Genomic DNA, 14334 nt, shown 5'->3' with positions numbered 1-14334 from the left:
ATACGTACTCTCCTCTCAAGTGTGCTTACATCATCAGCAAGCCCAAAGTTAGGCGCCGCCAGAGCAGAGCTAACAAGAGCTGCAAGAACGAAGTTAAAGAGCTGCATATTTATCCTCGTATTGATGGTTGCTTTGGCTTCTTGAGACAAATGTTGTTTGAGTTGATTGATGTGGGAGAGATTTCATAGGGAAGCGGACGGTGGCGATGGCTTTATACCTCTTTTCGTTACCCCTCCAGATTTCCATCCCGAGAGCTTCGCTCGCAGTCTGTGAGTATTTCCTCCATTGCCTCCGGGTTGCCTGATCTAACAGCCCCGCACAGACTCCTCTCCCATTCCTTCGACGATGCTGCGCGACTAAATGCTTTCACTTATTTTGGTAAAAAAGCAACCCTTACTCACGAGACATGCATAATTCTATTGGTTCATGACTGCGAAAGCGGAGGATCATTCTTCTTGCTCTGTTTTGACTACTCTTAGACATGAGTTATGGACTACTCACCTGCAGCTTTGTAAAATCTTAGCCTGGGTAGTGATACTAGCTCATATTTTCTTTATTCAACCCTTGGTGTATGTAGTGAGCGTACATATGCAATCAGCACAAACGAGGACACCATGCACATTAAACTTGACACAACTTAAATGATTTGCTCTTTTACCGCAGCTACACCGTCGATCTCCAGCGAAAGGAACTCATGTTATTTAAGTAGACCTTTAGTGTGGTGTTACTTTTTCCGTTAGAAAGAAATTTGATCGACATATCATCAGTCTTAGACTAGCGTTGGTATGACCTGCAGAACAAATACGCTAGTATGTTTGAGGATATGTAAAAGTAAAATGCGGAAAACATCGAACTGTTATAAGAGCGATGAGTGGTGAAAAAGTGAGGGTCAATGGACAATAGCTGATTTTTTGCTTATAATGGAAAATCAAGCAAATGTTATACTGAAAAACCGGAGTATAGAGGACAGCATGGCCGAACAGACTAATGAATTGATTAAATTATTGGGGACTACAAAGTAAACAATTTAGGTGGCTATTGTATATAATTGGCTAAATGAGACCCCCCTTTACTACAGGGATCATTTCACCGTAAACTGGAGTACAGACGCACTGAGTAGTAGTGATTGGAAAGAGCCTAACCATCATGATTCAAGAAGGCAATTAAATTGGCGATTAGACGCCTGATCGGCATTAAAAATTTCAGTACGTCGTAGGCTTGGAATTTATTCCTTTTGCTTGGGTTACATGGTTCTTCGTCATTTAAGAATGCTGAATTTATCAATCGCTCATGGTGAGGCTGTCAGGAGACAAGCTCTGCTATTAGTAGCGAGGGTGTCGATCGTCCCAACATGGACATACCCCACAATTCGTTGAAATTCTCTAAGAATCAGCCTCATATAGGCACTTCCAAACTCATACGTAATAAGACTCAAACACTCCATAAGAACTAGTCCTGCAGTGTTTGAGGACTGCATAGTGTGTGACCCTGGCCCGTCCTAAATAAACCGCATCCGTGTAACAGCTAGACTAAATGGGAAGCATTAAGAAGACATTATACAGATCCAAATAACCATAGTTGTCCTATCTATTATAAATCTATCATTTTAAGCCGTGACATATGAAAAAATTGAGGCGCAGGCAGCAAGGCACCTTACCTTGCACATGGGCCTGGGCATGGCTAATCAGATGTAATAGCCTGGACTCTACCAAAATCATTTCGAAGGTCATTTCGCGCCTACAACGGGGGGCTAAAAAAGGTCCCATCTAGCTAGAGAAGGGGCTAAAGAATCCATGTTCATTGCTAGCGTATTGCCCTATCTAGGTGGCATCGGGAGAGCATGAATCAAAAGCGGGTATCACATGATTACACCATGGATGAACCCTATACATATGCCAAGAAGCCGAGAGATTTGTATTGTGGGGTCTACGCTGTAGACGCCCGAAAGTTAGGAGGGAGAGAGTTGTATTGGGAAGGGGAGACGAAACTCCCAAACTATCTAGTTAACTAACTATCTGAAGTTGATGCCTGAACCCTAAGGCACCAACCACAACAATTTGGAATAATGAGCTGTCGTGTCCCTGCATAATCGTGGGAAGCCCACTAACACAGACCCCGTGTTAGTGGGCTTGGCACGATTATTCTACTTAGGCTGATAGGCCAGCCACGTAGGCATGTCGATCTTCCGTACTCCACCCGACCTGCGAAATGAGCCCCAGAAATGCATGTAACCCTAGTTTTTTTTTTTTTTTTTGTACTGCTATAGGAGTTATTAAGGCCTACTATAAACTATGTTAAATTTTAATTTATATATACAAAAATGGGGGATTTTATCTAGTTTTTTACTAAGAAAAGAGGGTCGTTAACTATGTAGGTTTTTCGACTAAGTGCTAGTCGTATAGAGAGTCACGTGCCATTCGATTTTCTAGAGCATACTATTTTCTGAGTAGTTCTCTCGTATCTCTACTTCTCATAAATTCTAGGATGAAAGATTTCCTGGAAGTGCTAACAAATCATGCTACAGATTGAAATAAATTCTTGTTTTATTAAATAATATGCGGGCGCTCGAAATGAATGAGACACACCATTTTTACTTCATGCTGGCTCTGACACCCTTCGTAGCACGTAGTTGATATGAAGTGCTGACAATATTGTGTGCTATTGATTCTGTAAACCTCCGCAAACTCGGGATTATGGTTAGGTAGCCTTACTGCCTCAGGCAACATAGACCCTCCTCTGCTCCTTACCTACATAGTTAATCTTCCACAATTCCTCTCTCTCCCCAGTCTTCCGCTCAATTCGAACAAAGGGTTCTATCCCACCTTTCCTTCTCGATTAAAACGTTTAAAGTACCAAAAAGAAATACTTGACCCCATATTGTTATTGTGAGTTTTTCTATCTGTCCTTTTGAGGTCTTCTTTTTGGTAATATGATCTCCCCTGTCGGAGACGTCCTTCGCAGATGCTTTGCCCATTGGCGAATTTCCATCGGTCAACGATTACTTCGCCCAGATTTTGGGCTTCGTTAAGCACTAAGTGAAGGTGCTGCTGATCCCCAGAGATATGGCAGTATCTCTTTGGGCTCTCGTGACCATGTATCTGGCCGTCTTGGTCTGCCTTCCCCAGATGTCGTCTGCGAACCTTGTTCACCCTCACCCCGACCTTCCTCTCTGCGTATGCCCGCCGCCAAACAAATACTTCGCCCGTATTGGGGCCTTTGCTGAGCGGCTGGTGGCCGCGATGACCCCCCAATAAGGGAAGCTTATTTGGACGCTCGTGTTCATTTACCTGGCCGTCTTGATGGCGAGACGCATCGACCATCTTATGGAGAGGCTGCTTGCCCGGTATGCCCTATTTACCGCGAACCCTATAAATTTGAATAATGACAGAAATTACAGCCGCTTCCCTCTTCCACCCCCAGCCCGGACCTAGGCCCCAGCTACATTCCCAGTCGCCACCATATATTCACTGATACGCCTTATTTGATGGGCACTGTTGGGACCAGTGTGGAGGATCAGGTTACTAGTGAGTCAACCGGCCCCCCAAATAGCTAGTTCTACCATAGAGAATATCATCTTCTCCTTCAATCAAGCTTTACGTACCAGGCACCACTTCTTTTCCGGTCATCCATTCCAGCTGAATATACTGCTAGGTATGAGTTATTACACCTGCTTCATTTGAAGTTGCCATCCTGGAGCGGATCAGTTGTATCGTGGTGTCGACCCAAGGTAGTAACGCACCTCGCTTCTTAGACGCGTGGAAATTTCATCTTCCTAAATTTAAGCAAGCTTTGGCAGGTGTTACGGATAATCCACTAGTCAGGGTAGATGCCTGTCAATCAGCTAGGAAAAGGGTATTAATATGCGGTTTCTAAGTCAAAGACTGTTTCTTACAGAACCTTCAGGCTCCTTTTATCTCTTCTTGGTTATATACATCTTTTCCTTCGGATAAGACGGCAAGAGAATGTGATATATTAAGCGGGGAAATCAAATGGGGAGTGGGGTAGAGGTTTGTAAGACAAAACCGGTTTCAACGCCGGCAGGGTTCCTTTCCTGAATGGATATCGAAAACCCGGGGTTTCACCGCCGTGGCGCCGGGATTCTACCTGGCCCATAAACCTAAGGCAGTACTTATAGGCCTGAGGCACCAATACACTGTCCACACAGGTGGTATTCCGTATTATAAGGGTCCAATCAATGGTATTCAAGTCTCTGTCTTTCTGTATCCACTATTCTGACAATTTATACTATCCTGATTACATAAGAAATATTACTGCATACTGGAGGATTAATAAATCCTCCGGTATTCCGGTATGCTGGTGCTGCATATACCAACACACCCCCTCAGCGGTCCCAGTATGGGATCGCTGTCTCTTCTCATCTAAACCAGCATATAGCTGATATCTACCATCCTCAGCATCCTGAGAAAATTCTCGTGCTTCTGCCGAGATAGCAGCTTCGTCAGTCCGTCGGCAACCATGCTCGCTGTCGCTACCCATCGCACGCGAATCCTTCCTTCCCGAACTTCTTGCCGAAGCCAGTGCCGATGAATATCCACGTGCCGAAGCTTCGTTTTAAACGCCGTGTCTTCGCTCGTCAATAATCCAATCGTCCTTTCGTTGTCGCAATCGATCGTCAGGTGGTGGGATGGAATAAAACCAAGGCTTTCGAGTAGTCGGCGCCACCATTAAACCTGCTTTCCGGCTTCAGATAGCCCGAGCAGCTCGGCTTCCGTGGTGGACGTCGTTACGGTCGGCTGTTTAGTCGCTTTCCAGTCGACCGGGCCTCCGTACGCCTGGTAAATATACCCTGCGGAGCTCTTCCTGTCCTGGTGGTCTCCGTACGAAGCATCGCTAGCGAACTGAATCGAGTCCATTTCGACCTCGGCACTGTACTCGATCGCGAGATTTCGCGTGGTATATAAATACGTAATGACTCTATCAGCAGCTCTCTGGTGTTCCGGTCCAGGATTTGTCAAAAATTGAGCTAATCGTGCGGTCGCTTTTACAGCGTCGGGTCGGGTGATCGTCGTCGCATACCCTGCGGATCCCACTTTCTTCTGGTATAATAGGATCTCCTATGGGGTTGCGGCACCCGTGTAGGGAGTCAATTCTTCGATAGGCAGTGGTGTATAGACCGGTGGTCGGTCTATTAGATTAAATCGATTCGCGATGCTTATCACATAGCTATCTTGGCATAGCCATAATTTCTTTTATCTTCTATCTCGGAGTATCCGGATATTTAAAAACCATGCTGCTTCTCCATGATCTGTCAGTTCCCAGTGCGATTCTAGATCTCTTTCCAGCTGGTCAGCCTGCTTCTTGACGTCAGGATGACTGGCAATTAAGATATCATCCACGTAAAAGAAGACTAAAATTCCATCCCCAGTAAACACACAGGGATCCTCGGGTGCTTGCTTTAGTCCTAGCTTTCGTAGCACCTTCGAAGCTTCTTACTGCCATAGTCTCGGCGAGATCCGTAGTCCGTACAGTGCTCGCCGTAACTTCCAGCACTTCCCTGGGATCTGAAATCCTTCTGGCATATGCGAGTACGTCTCTTGCTCCAGCTTACTGTTTAAGAACGCGGTAACAGCGTCCCGCTGTCGCAGATTCAGATCAAATGCGGCGACCAAAGCGAAGATCATCCTTGCGGTCCTTGCTGCTAGTGTCGCAGCTCTCTTTTCCTGGTACGTGATCGTTTCGAGGTCTCCACGTACGTAAATGCGGGCTTTGAACTTCACTAGGTATCCGTCCGCATCAAATTTGTAGGTAAAGACCCACATCAACGGCAGTATCTGTACTCCTCGGTCTCTTAGTTTCTCGATAACCTCAAACGTCTCTTTCTCGGCTAACGACCTTATTTCCTTCGCTGCTGCTGCGAGAAATCCTTGCTGAAAAGGGTGATTCAGGACCTCTTTCCAGTGTTTCGGGGGCGGTGGAAGGTCGTCTCGGTGACGACGGGTGTCTGGTTTCTCGGCGTATAAACCTGCCGCGAAAGCGTGTAGGAAGGCGGGCGGTTCTTCTCCTTCTGGAGCTATCTTGATCGTAGTCGCGTAGGCGTAATCGTCATCTCTTCGTGCTCTGCGCGTACGACTTCCTGTCAGTATGTTACTGACGTCTACACCGCTGTTAATTTCTCTGCTTAGTGCTAGTAATTCAGATTGTAGCTGTCTTTCTAGATCGTCCTCTTCACTTTCATTGGTCCGATCTTCTTCTTGCTGGGCCTGGTCTTCTATTAGATGATCATCCTGATCACCTATATCCACCCCCTGACCAGGGTCAGCGTCCGATTCGGGCTCGTGCGGAGGCGTATTCGGCAGCGGGGGTAGGTCCTCGGCCGGGAAAGCACCTAGCACTGCTTTCTGGGGTTCGCTTCTCTCTTGGATTTCACCTATCGCCATTCTCGGCGGTCCTATCGGGGTAGGCATGCTTACCTGGGTACTCACCCCCTAAGGTGGGGTAGTATCTCTCACCCCCTGACTTAGGGTGGTGCGAATAGCCTCATTTTCTTTATCTTCGGGCCGAAAGGTCACATTTCCTTCGTCGTCGGGCCGAAAGGTCTCGTTATCTTCGTTTTCGTCTTTATCCCGCGGGGCTTCTGGTGGTGGGGGAGCTTACTGCTCGCGATCTTCCTGGTCATCTTCCTCGCGAGTCCTTTCCAGTATCCCGACAGGTTCCCGACTCGCTAATTCACGGTTTACCAGTTCGGTAATCTCAGCGAGTGAGATCTCTTCTGGCTCCTTGGCTAGCGGCATAGGAATCGGCTGGAATTTCTCATAATCCGGTGTGTATTTACGAGATTCATCTATGATAGCATCCCTGATATGCCTCACTTTTCCTGAGTGTGGAAACCAGATCTGATAGATATTGGACGCCACGTATCTAACTAGGAATCTAACTTCTGCGCGAGGATTCATCTTATCTGACTTCACCTGGTGTTCAATTCGACAGTACGCTAAGCTTCCGTATAACCTCACTTTCGCGAGATTGATTCGGGGTGGAATCGCGCCCTTTAAGAACTCCTTCCGCACTTCCTCCCACGGTATGATCCACCGATTCTCGGAAGCAATGTACGTCGGGGTACGGTTTAGCATCCACACGGCGGCACCGGCGAAATAGGGCCATAATTCCTTCGGAAGCTTCCCTTCGAGCGCTAGCATCCGCATTCGGACGATTATCATGCCACCAGATCTCTCGGCGTATCCGTTCATTTCCGCGTGTGCTGGCGGGGTATGATAGATTAGGATACCGTCGCTCGTTAGACTGTATTCGGCCTTCTTGCCTGCTGAAAGCTCATTATCGTAGTGGAATGCCTTGATAGGCAAATTCCACTGATTCTTAGCTAGTTTAATAAACTGGTTGATAGCTAACTGACACTCTGGTTTCATCTCGTGTGTCATCAGCCAGTGAAATCTAACTCCCTCGATATAGAAGTGAGAGATCCATCTATGCTTATTATACGCTGGCGGTAGCTGTATCAGATCGAAATGAATCCTTCCGAATCGTCCAAACGTGCGTCCTATAGGCCGTCGAGAGATCTGTCTCGGTGCCCTCCCGATATAACACGTCGCGCACAGTGGTGCTTCTTCTCCTATCGGTACCGATCTCGATCCCGACGTCGCTGTCGGCGTTATCAGCTTCTCTTCCTAGATATTAACACCGTCGACCATTATAGCAAGCTTTGCTACCGTCTTCCGATCGATATGCGCGAACCTTCTATGCCAGAGCTCCACCGAAGCCTTCGATTCCTGCGTCTTGACTGACTTCCTCGGTGTCGATGCTGCTCTTTGCGGGGTAGCTGCGAATGCTTACTGTGGGGGGAGCGCTTCGTCGGGCTGGTCAAAAATCCATAGATCAAATTGGTCCCATAATCGTACGCTAACGACCGGGTTCTTATTAGGGTCTCGGATACAGTTCGTCTCCTGGCACCACGTGCCACCCTTCTTCTTTAATTGCGCGTACGACACTAGGTTAGTGTGAAACGTCGGCGAATAGAGTGCGTCGCTTAGCGTGATCTCCATTCGTCCCCTCTGGGGGTGCTTTCCTATTAAGCGGACCGTGCCTCGACCGAGTACTCGGGTAGATCCATCTCCTGTCTTCAATTCTATCGCGTCGGGCCGAAGGTTAACGAATAGGTCCTTGTTATTGCACACGTGCGCGCTCGATCCCGAATCGAGGATCCATCTATCTCGAAGCGACACCTCGCTAGCGGATAGGGCATGCTTCGTCATCGTAACAAAGCTGGTTAGGACATTGGCCGATTTAACCTTCGGCTCGGGCCGGTCGGCTTTCGGTTTAGCTCCTGCTATCGTCTTATCCACCCACTTCTTCTATCCTAGATCCTTTAACAGTTACTTATTTACGCGGTCCACCTTTCTCTGGTCTATAGGCTTCCCTTCCGGGCGGATTACTTCATTCACAGTCCAGCACGTACGCACAGAATGCTGTGGGTGCCTATCGCCGTAGGGACACCTCCGTTTCTCGTACGGGGTATCCGGCTTCGCTTCTTAATAACCTTGCCAGGTAGAGAATGCGCTTTTCGGGGCGTTTATCGACGACACTGTCTTCACACCAATATCGTTGTTTATCGCACGGAAGGACTCGATAAGGACTCGAGTATCGACCGGCTTCCCATCAGCGACAATGTCCTGGTATTGTGCTTGCCACCACATTGGCAGTACGTCCTTTACTGCGTATACAAAGTCTCGATTCGGATTACTATCATCGATTCTAAGACTAATCGTCAATTCTCTCATCGAGTCCCACTTCTGGATCCATTGCTCGATATCTCCCGTTAGTCTTTGGGTAGAGAAATATCTCCATTTCATTCGGATCTCTTCTCGGTACGTGACCGTCTGGGCGAAACGGGATTTCAAATAGACCAGTCTCTCATAAGGCGTCTCTAGCGGTATAATAGCTAGATGGTGTACCGGGTCTAGGTATATCAAGATATACTCGTTAACATCGGCTAGTCCTTTCGCCTCGCTTTGCCATCGGGCATACTTGATTTTAAAAAGGTCCATCCGATCTCTCCAGGTTTTCTTTTCCTCTGCATCCCCCTCCTCGGGATACTCGGGGACTGTCGGTTCGGTAAGGAGGTCGGGCCGAATTAGTGGCTTCTCTATCGCGGTAGATACAGCAGCGATCTCAGCCATCACAGCTTCAGGGTCACACAGCTCCTATACACCTTTCTGCCTCGCGTACGACCTCACTCTCGTGAACCAGGTACGCCATTGCGTTTCATCCTTCAGTTTTTCGCCCTTCGTGGCGGAGAGAATCGATGCTGTCTCCATTGCTAGATATAATTCAGGGGTAGCTGGGAATAGCTCCACAATTACTCTTTTCGGCAGCTTCAGGGGTTCAATCGTGCTGTGTTTCGACTACAGCAGGTTCATTCAGTGCGATCCGGGCTCATAACTGTCCACACAGGTGGTATTCCGTATTATAAGGGTCCAATCAATGGTATTCAAGTCTCTGTCTTTCTGTATCCACTATTCTGACAATTTATACTATCCTGATTACATAAGAAATATTACTGCATACTGGAGGATTAATAAATCCTCCGGTATTCCGGTATGCTGGTGCTGCATATACCAACATACACGTATAACCTCATGATTGAAGATATCGTGATAATAATCATAGAACTTACGGCTTGTGATAGATATCCACCTCAGTAATGTAGCGTTTTGGTTCGCTCATTAAGGTACATTGCATATCATCAGAGTCTTCTTGTCACTTACGTGACGTTGGATACGATTTGTCTTATGTTTTCATATAAACTCTACTGTCTATCTACCCTTTTCTTCTAAAAGAATGGAAAATATCGCGTCGAAGTTAAAGATGGTAAGATCCTTGAAGTTGAAGAGGCGAACATGAAGGAGTCTAAGGTCCAGATGTTAAATAAGAATTTTCTTAATGCGTTTTAGGCCTTGTAATAACCCTGCAATGCCTACTTAGATCCTGATGCGGCACCTAACTGAAGGAAGACCGCCATAACAGTTGAATGTAATGCAGGAGAAGGGAATGGTCCGAAATGCAGAAGAAGAGGATAGTACGAAATGCAGAAGAAGGGTATGGTCTAAAATGCAGACGTCTTCTACTGCATTTCCGACCAAAGCCTTCTGCTGCATTTTCGACCATACTATACTACTATACGTACCAGGAGACCTGCCGGCCTCAATTTCTGACCGCGGTCAGAAATTACAGTCATAAAGGGATAGTTACTAATATATTCAATATTTACTAATTTATTCAACAGTAAAATATAAGTTAGTCGTGGTTAAAAATCAATTTATGGGTGGTGGTCGAAAATGCAGAAGAAGGGGATGGTCTAAAATGCAGACGCCTTCTCCTGCATTTTGGGCCAAAACTTCCCGATTAGGAATTTTCGACCAAACGCTAACCCGATTGGGAATTTTGAACCAAACCTTCCGGTCTAGTTGGAAGACTTCTATCAACCACCATAAATTAAATAAAATAGTTAAAAATAAGCGGGCTTCGCATGTCCCTCATTACGAGCTGTAGGTATATATAAACAATACAATATAAGGAAATGCCCTAATATAGAGGTTCGCGTCTGTGCCTGTATTCGGCTACTAGATGTGATCACCTCTGATTTGGTGCATGTGATTATTATGGTCGGATAGAGATGTCTGGATAGGGAACTTCCTATAGGCTGTTAGGGATGGAATTCACGGTATTTAATATGAATAAGTTCAATAGTAGATAGTAAGTAGTTTAATTGAATGATTTAACTAGTGGTGGGTTTCTACCACATGTCATAGACTGCGTCCCCGCATATGGGCTGCGGGGGCTTGTCAGTCTACCAACTTTAGCAACTAAAAACAGAATTGTGGTTAAGACACCCATGGGTCATTCAAGTAATCCACTAGGATTAGTTAGGATGTCATTGTGGCGGTTGGCCTAAAATTTATTCTAACCTCGACAATTGTCCTACCACCTGTCCACAAGGTAGGTGTCCGATCTCCATGACTCGATGTGAAGGTTCTCGGTAGCATTTATTTTGTCAGATCATGATCATAAAGTACTCGTTCAGAGTTGCGGAATTCGAGTGCCCGTCCTGTGGGCTGAACCGAGGGATCATCTCCAAGGGGCAATATCTAGAAGGGGACGTGAATTTGGTCGAAAGAATGAATAACCATGGTGGTGATATGCAGTTTTCTTGGTAGGTTTCTGTGGAGAGTGAGGTCACGTGGTGCGTCGCGTGATCCACTCCGAGCCTAGGACTTCCAGTAGACAGTTTCCATAGGTTCTCTCTTCTCTTTTCCTCCTCCTAGGGTCCATATTGAATATAACCGTATTCCCTTCCTTTTTCCTTCCTGCCGTAGCTTTCTCTTCCGCTGACAGTTTCCTTGTAAGTTATTGAATGATAACCAAAGAATTTACAGATTTTGTCCTTACAGATTTATTAACTCCTTGGAAAAGATCCCGTATATTGGCGAAGTTTCCTTTTTTTTGCACCCTTCAACTCTTGAATCTCTATCGTTTCTAGGTGCCACGAGGGTGGACTGAATGGAACTATCTTTCATGAATTAATTTGGCTTATTTTCTTGTTGTTGGTTTGATTGGGAGATCGAAAACGTGGACAGGCATTAGTTTGTTCGACCAAAAGGTGGAAAAAGAAAAGCGGGGGGGAATGGGGGGAATAGGAAGGAAATAGAACTTTATCCCTATACTTAATCTGATGTCGCCGGCCTGATCTAACATATATCACCATCTACATTATAATTATACTTGATACCACTCAAAAGGATACATACGACAATTCCTCTTTTGTGGGGTGAAAAAGTAAGCTATGGAATACTTCTGACTACGATCCACGTCCTTGAAAGGGTGGGGGTTTATGTACTTTATGTAAAGAATGTAGGGCATAATTCCAATTAAGAAGGCGGAATTGAAGATTAAGGCAGTGTCTCGTTATCTCAGTCACCCCTTCTACCTCCCACTGACTGTATCCATCATTTAGACACTCGTCATAGGTCATGTATAACCGTGATGCTATTCCAAACAAAAACGCCACTCCAGTGGATTCTCCTCTCCACCCCCGCGCTTCCCCGTGGTTGAGATCATAGCAATCGTCATAGACTTGAAAATTAAAAGCCTTATATGCCCACACCTCCAGATGTGACCCCTGATTCTACAATCATTTTGGGGAAAAAAAGTCACTGAACTCTTTTGAGATCGAAAATCTATTATGGACTCTCCACTGCCTCAAAAATACCTCAAGATCCAAATTCAAGACGACCTGAAGTATGATGTCCGCGTCGAAAATGCGGAACTTGAAAGGTATTTCCTTTTCATTCCTTGATTCCAAATCAAGATTTCTGAGGTATGAATAGGGGCAAATTTTACAATGAGGATGATGGAAGCGATATCTTGAAGGCCGACGATGTTGACGACATGATTATTCGCCATAACGGTGGGATCCGGAATGTCTGCTCTATGGACGAATCTGAAGGACACCTTGATCTTGTTGATGACGTACGTGATACAAAGATTTGCAGTTTAACCTGGAGAGCGTCTACACAGCTCAGAGAACCCAATGAGATCAAGAAACTCGACCAAGATGAGAGGTACATAGTTGACATTGGGAGGTGGAATGAATCTGTGACTACGGGATGCGTACCCGTTACGATAAAGGAACCAGATTGATCGTACTCGGAGTTCGCCTCTTGTTTTTGTTTACGGTTATTGTGGCTACAAAGGAGACGGTTGACACTTTCACCTTCATGTGAAAGAAAGTATCAAATACCGAGTCCAAATACCCGGTCATATACAGAACAAAACCAACCGATTGGATACAGGGTACCCCGTCGGACATCGGGTTCAGAGAACCCACAGAAAAGTGCATAATTGATTAGTTATCTTGTCTATTTAAGTTGCGAGTTACTGAATTGATAAAGTCAGATTTCTGTCAGAAAGTCTTCTAGTATTCAACCTATGGAGGGTATCTATGCCCTTCGTTTGACAAACAATCGTCTAACAATCGTCTAACAATCTACTCAGTCTGCAAGCAAATAAGAAAAGACTGGGCATGAAAATTTAAGTTTCACATACCGAATCCAAGTACACGGTCGGATACAAGATAACCCGATCAGATACACCCTGAATATCCTCCTCGGACTTCGGGTCCAGGAAATCGACACAAAAGTGCAGTATTAACTAGTTATTTTATCTGTTTAAATTCGCGCATTTATCCTGTTTTATTGCTAGTTAGAGAGTTCCATATCACTGAATTTATCACATCTTATATCACATCTTATCATAATTTTATCATGCAGGCATATCTCTGTCGTAAAGCATAAATCATGCTGGTTTGCATAGTAAAAATCATCATAAAATCAAGTTTTAAGTCGTCAAATCTTATCAACGTTTATCAGTGTGTAGATTTGTTGACTAGTAAACCTCTCAATCTCACGAAATCAACCTTCAGCACCGCTTTTGTGAGAGCATCTACAGGGTAATAGGACCAAAGTTTTTCTAGTCCTGGCGGGAGTGATAAAACCGGACCATCTCTACCAAAGAAGCCCCAGCTGCAGACACGGTCGAATACTTTGATGCGAGACGGGATTTTGTCCGCACCTATAAAAGCATACTAGTTGTTATTCTAGTTCCTGTTGGTCGGGCCAGACGAACAATGAGGAAGGTAGATGGTATTCTTGATAGAGAAATGTCCGACATATATAATTCTGAATGCCATTTGCATGTTATTCCAATTCATACAGAAAGTAATTCTTGCCGAGTCTGGATTCCAGCCGGAGGTGTTCTTGTACCTCTTCATTCCTGAACGGTGTACATTACACTGCGATATCTATCCGACTTCCGAGTCCCTTACACTTTTTCCTTTACAGAAGCCCCATCAGCGTTCCGTTCAGCCGGGTCAATTTAAGTCGATACAGTGGAGAATAACTATAGAAATAGATATACTAAATATCAGGGCATAGTTGTTATGTACCAGTTCATTCAACGAGGAAAGAGTGAATTCAAACTAGAAAAGCAAAGATTGGGGGGCGGAATAGAGAAGGAGGAAGTGGTAGATTCCAGAAGATCTCATAGCAGGAGCTATCCCGGCAAGGAAACAAACTCTTTCCTAATTAGCAAGTATGCTATTACACGAACAGGAATAGTAGCAAACAAAAAACAAGGAAACAAAGGAAACAAAGGAAGCATGTGATCACGCGGATCGTGACAATAGTTATAATTTCCAATTAGAAGCAGGTAAAGACGGCGGGTATTCTTATAGATATATATTAAATATATCTGGCAAATCCACTAACTTTTATGGACATTTCAAGTACACATATCGACATTAAG

The 14334-nt window shown here is 45.3% G+C and overlaps 2 protein-coding genes across 2 annotated transcripts; one reads left to right on the top strand and one right to left on the bottom strand.

The window, feature by feature from the left end:
* Positions 1 to 8504: 8504 nt before the first annotated feature.
* On the bottom strand, positions 8505 to 9152 carry N7447_003222 (uncharacterized protein; the record flags this gene model as incomplete). The annotated part of the gene is made up of 1 exon (XM_057227497.1): positions 8505 to 9152. The coding sequence occupies one exon, from the start codon at positions 9150 to 9152 to the stop codon at positions 8505 to 8507; it is 648 nt and encodes a 215-aa protein (XP_057091513.1).
* Positions 9153 to 12202: 3050 nt separating this feature from the next.
* On the top strand, positions 12203 to 12672 carry N7447_003221 (uncharacterized protein; the record flags this gene model as incomplete). Its single annotated transcript, XM_057227496.1, has 2 exons — positions 12203 to 12306; positions 12360 to 12672. Coding segments are annotated over 2 exons (417 nt in total), but the record flags the coding sequence as incomplete, so codon positions are not given.
* Between the last annotated feature and the right edge of the window lie 1662 nt (positions 12673 to 14334).

Source organism: Penicillium robsamsonii, assembly GCF_028829455.1.
Source record: "Penicillium robsamsonii strain IBT 29466 chromosome Unknown utg000001l_segment0_segment0, whole genome shotgun sequence".
Taxonomy (NCBI): Eukaryota; Fungi; Ascomycota; class Eurotiomycetes; order Eurotiales; family Aspergillaceae; genus Penicillium; species Penicillium robsamsonii.
The sequence above is the reverse complement of the archived record's forward strand: the minus strand, read 5'-3'. Positions and strand labels throughout refer to the sequence as shown.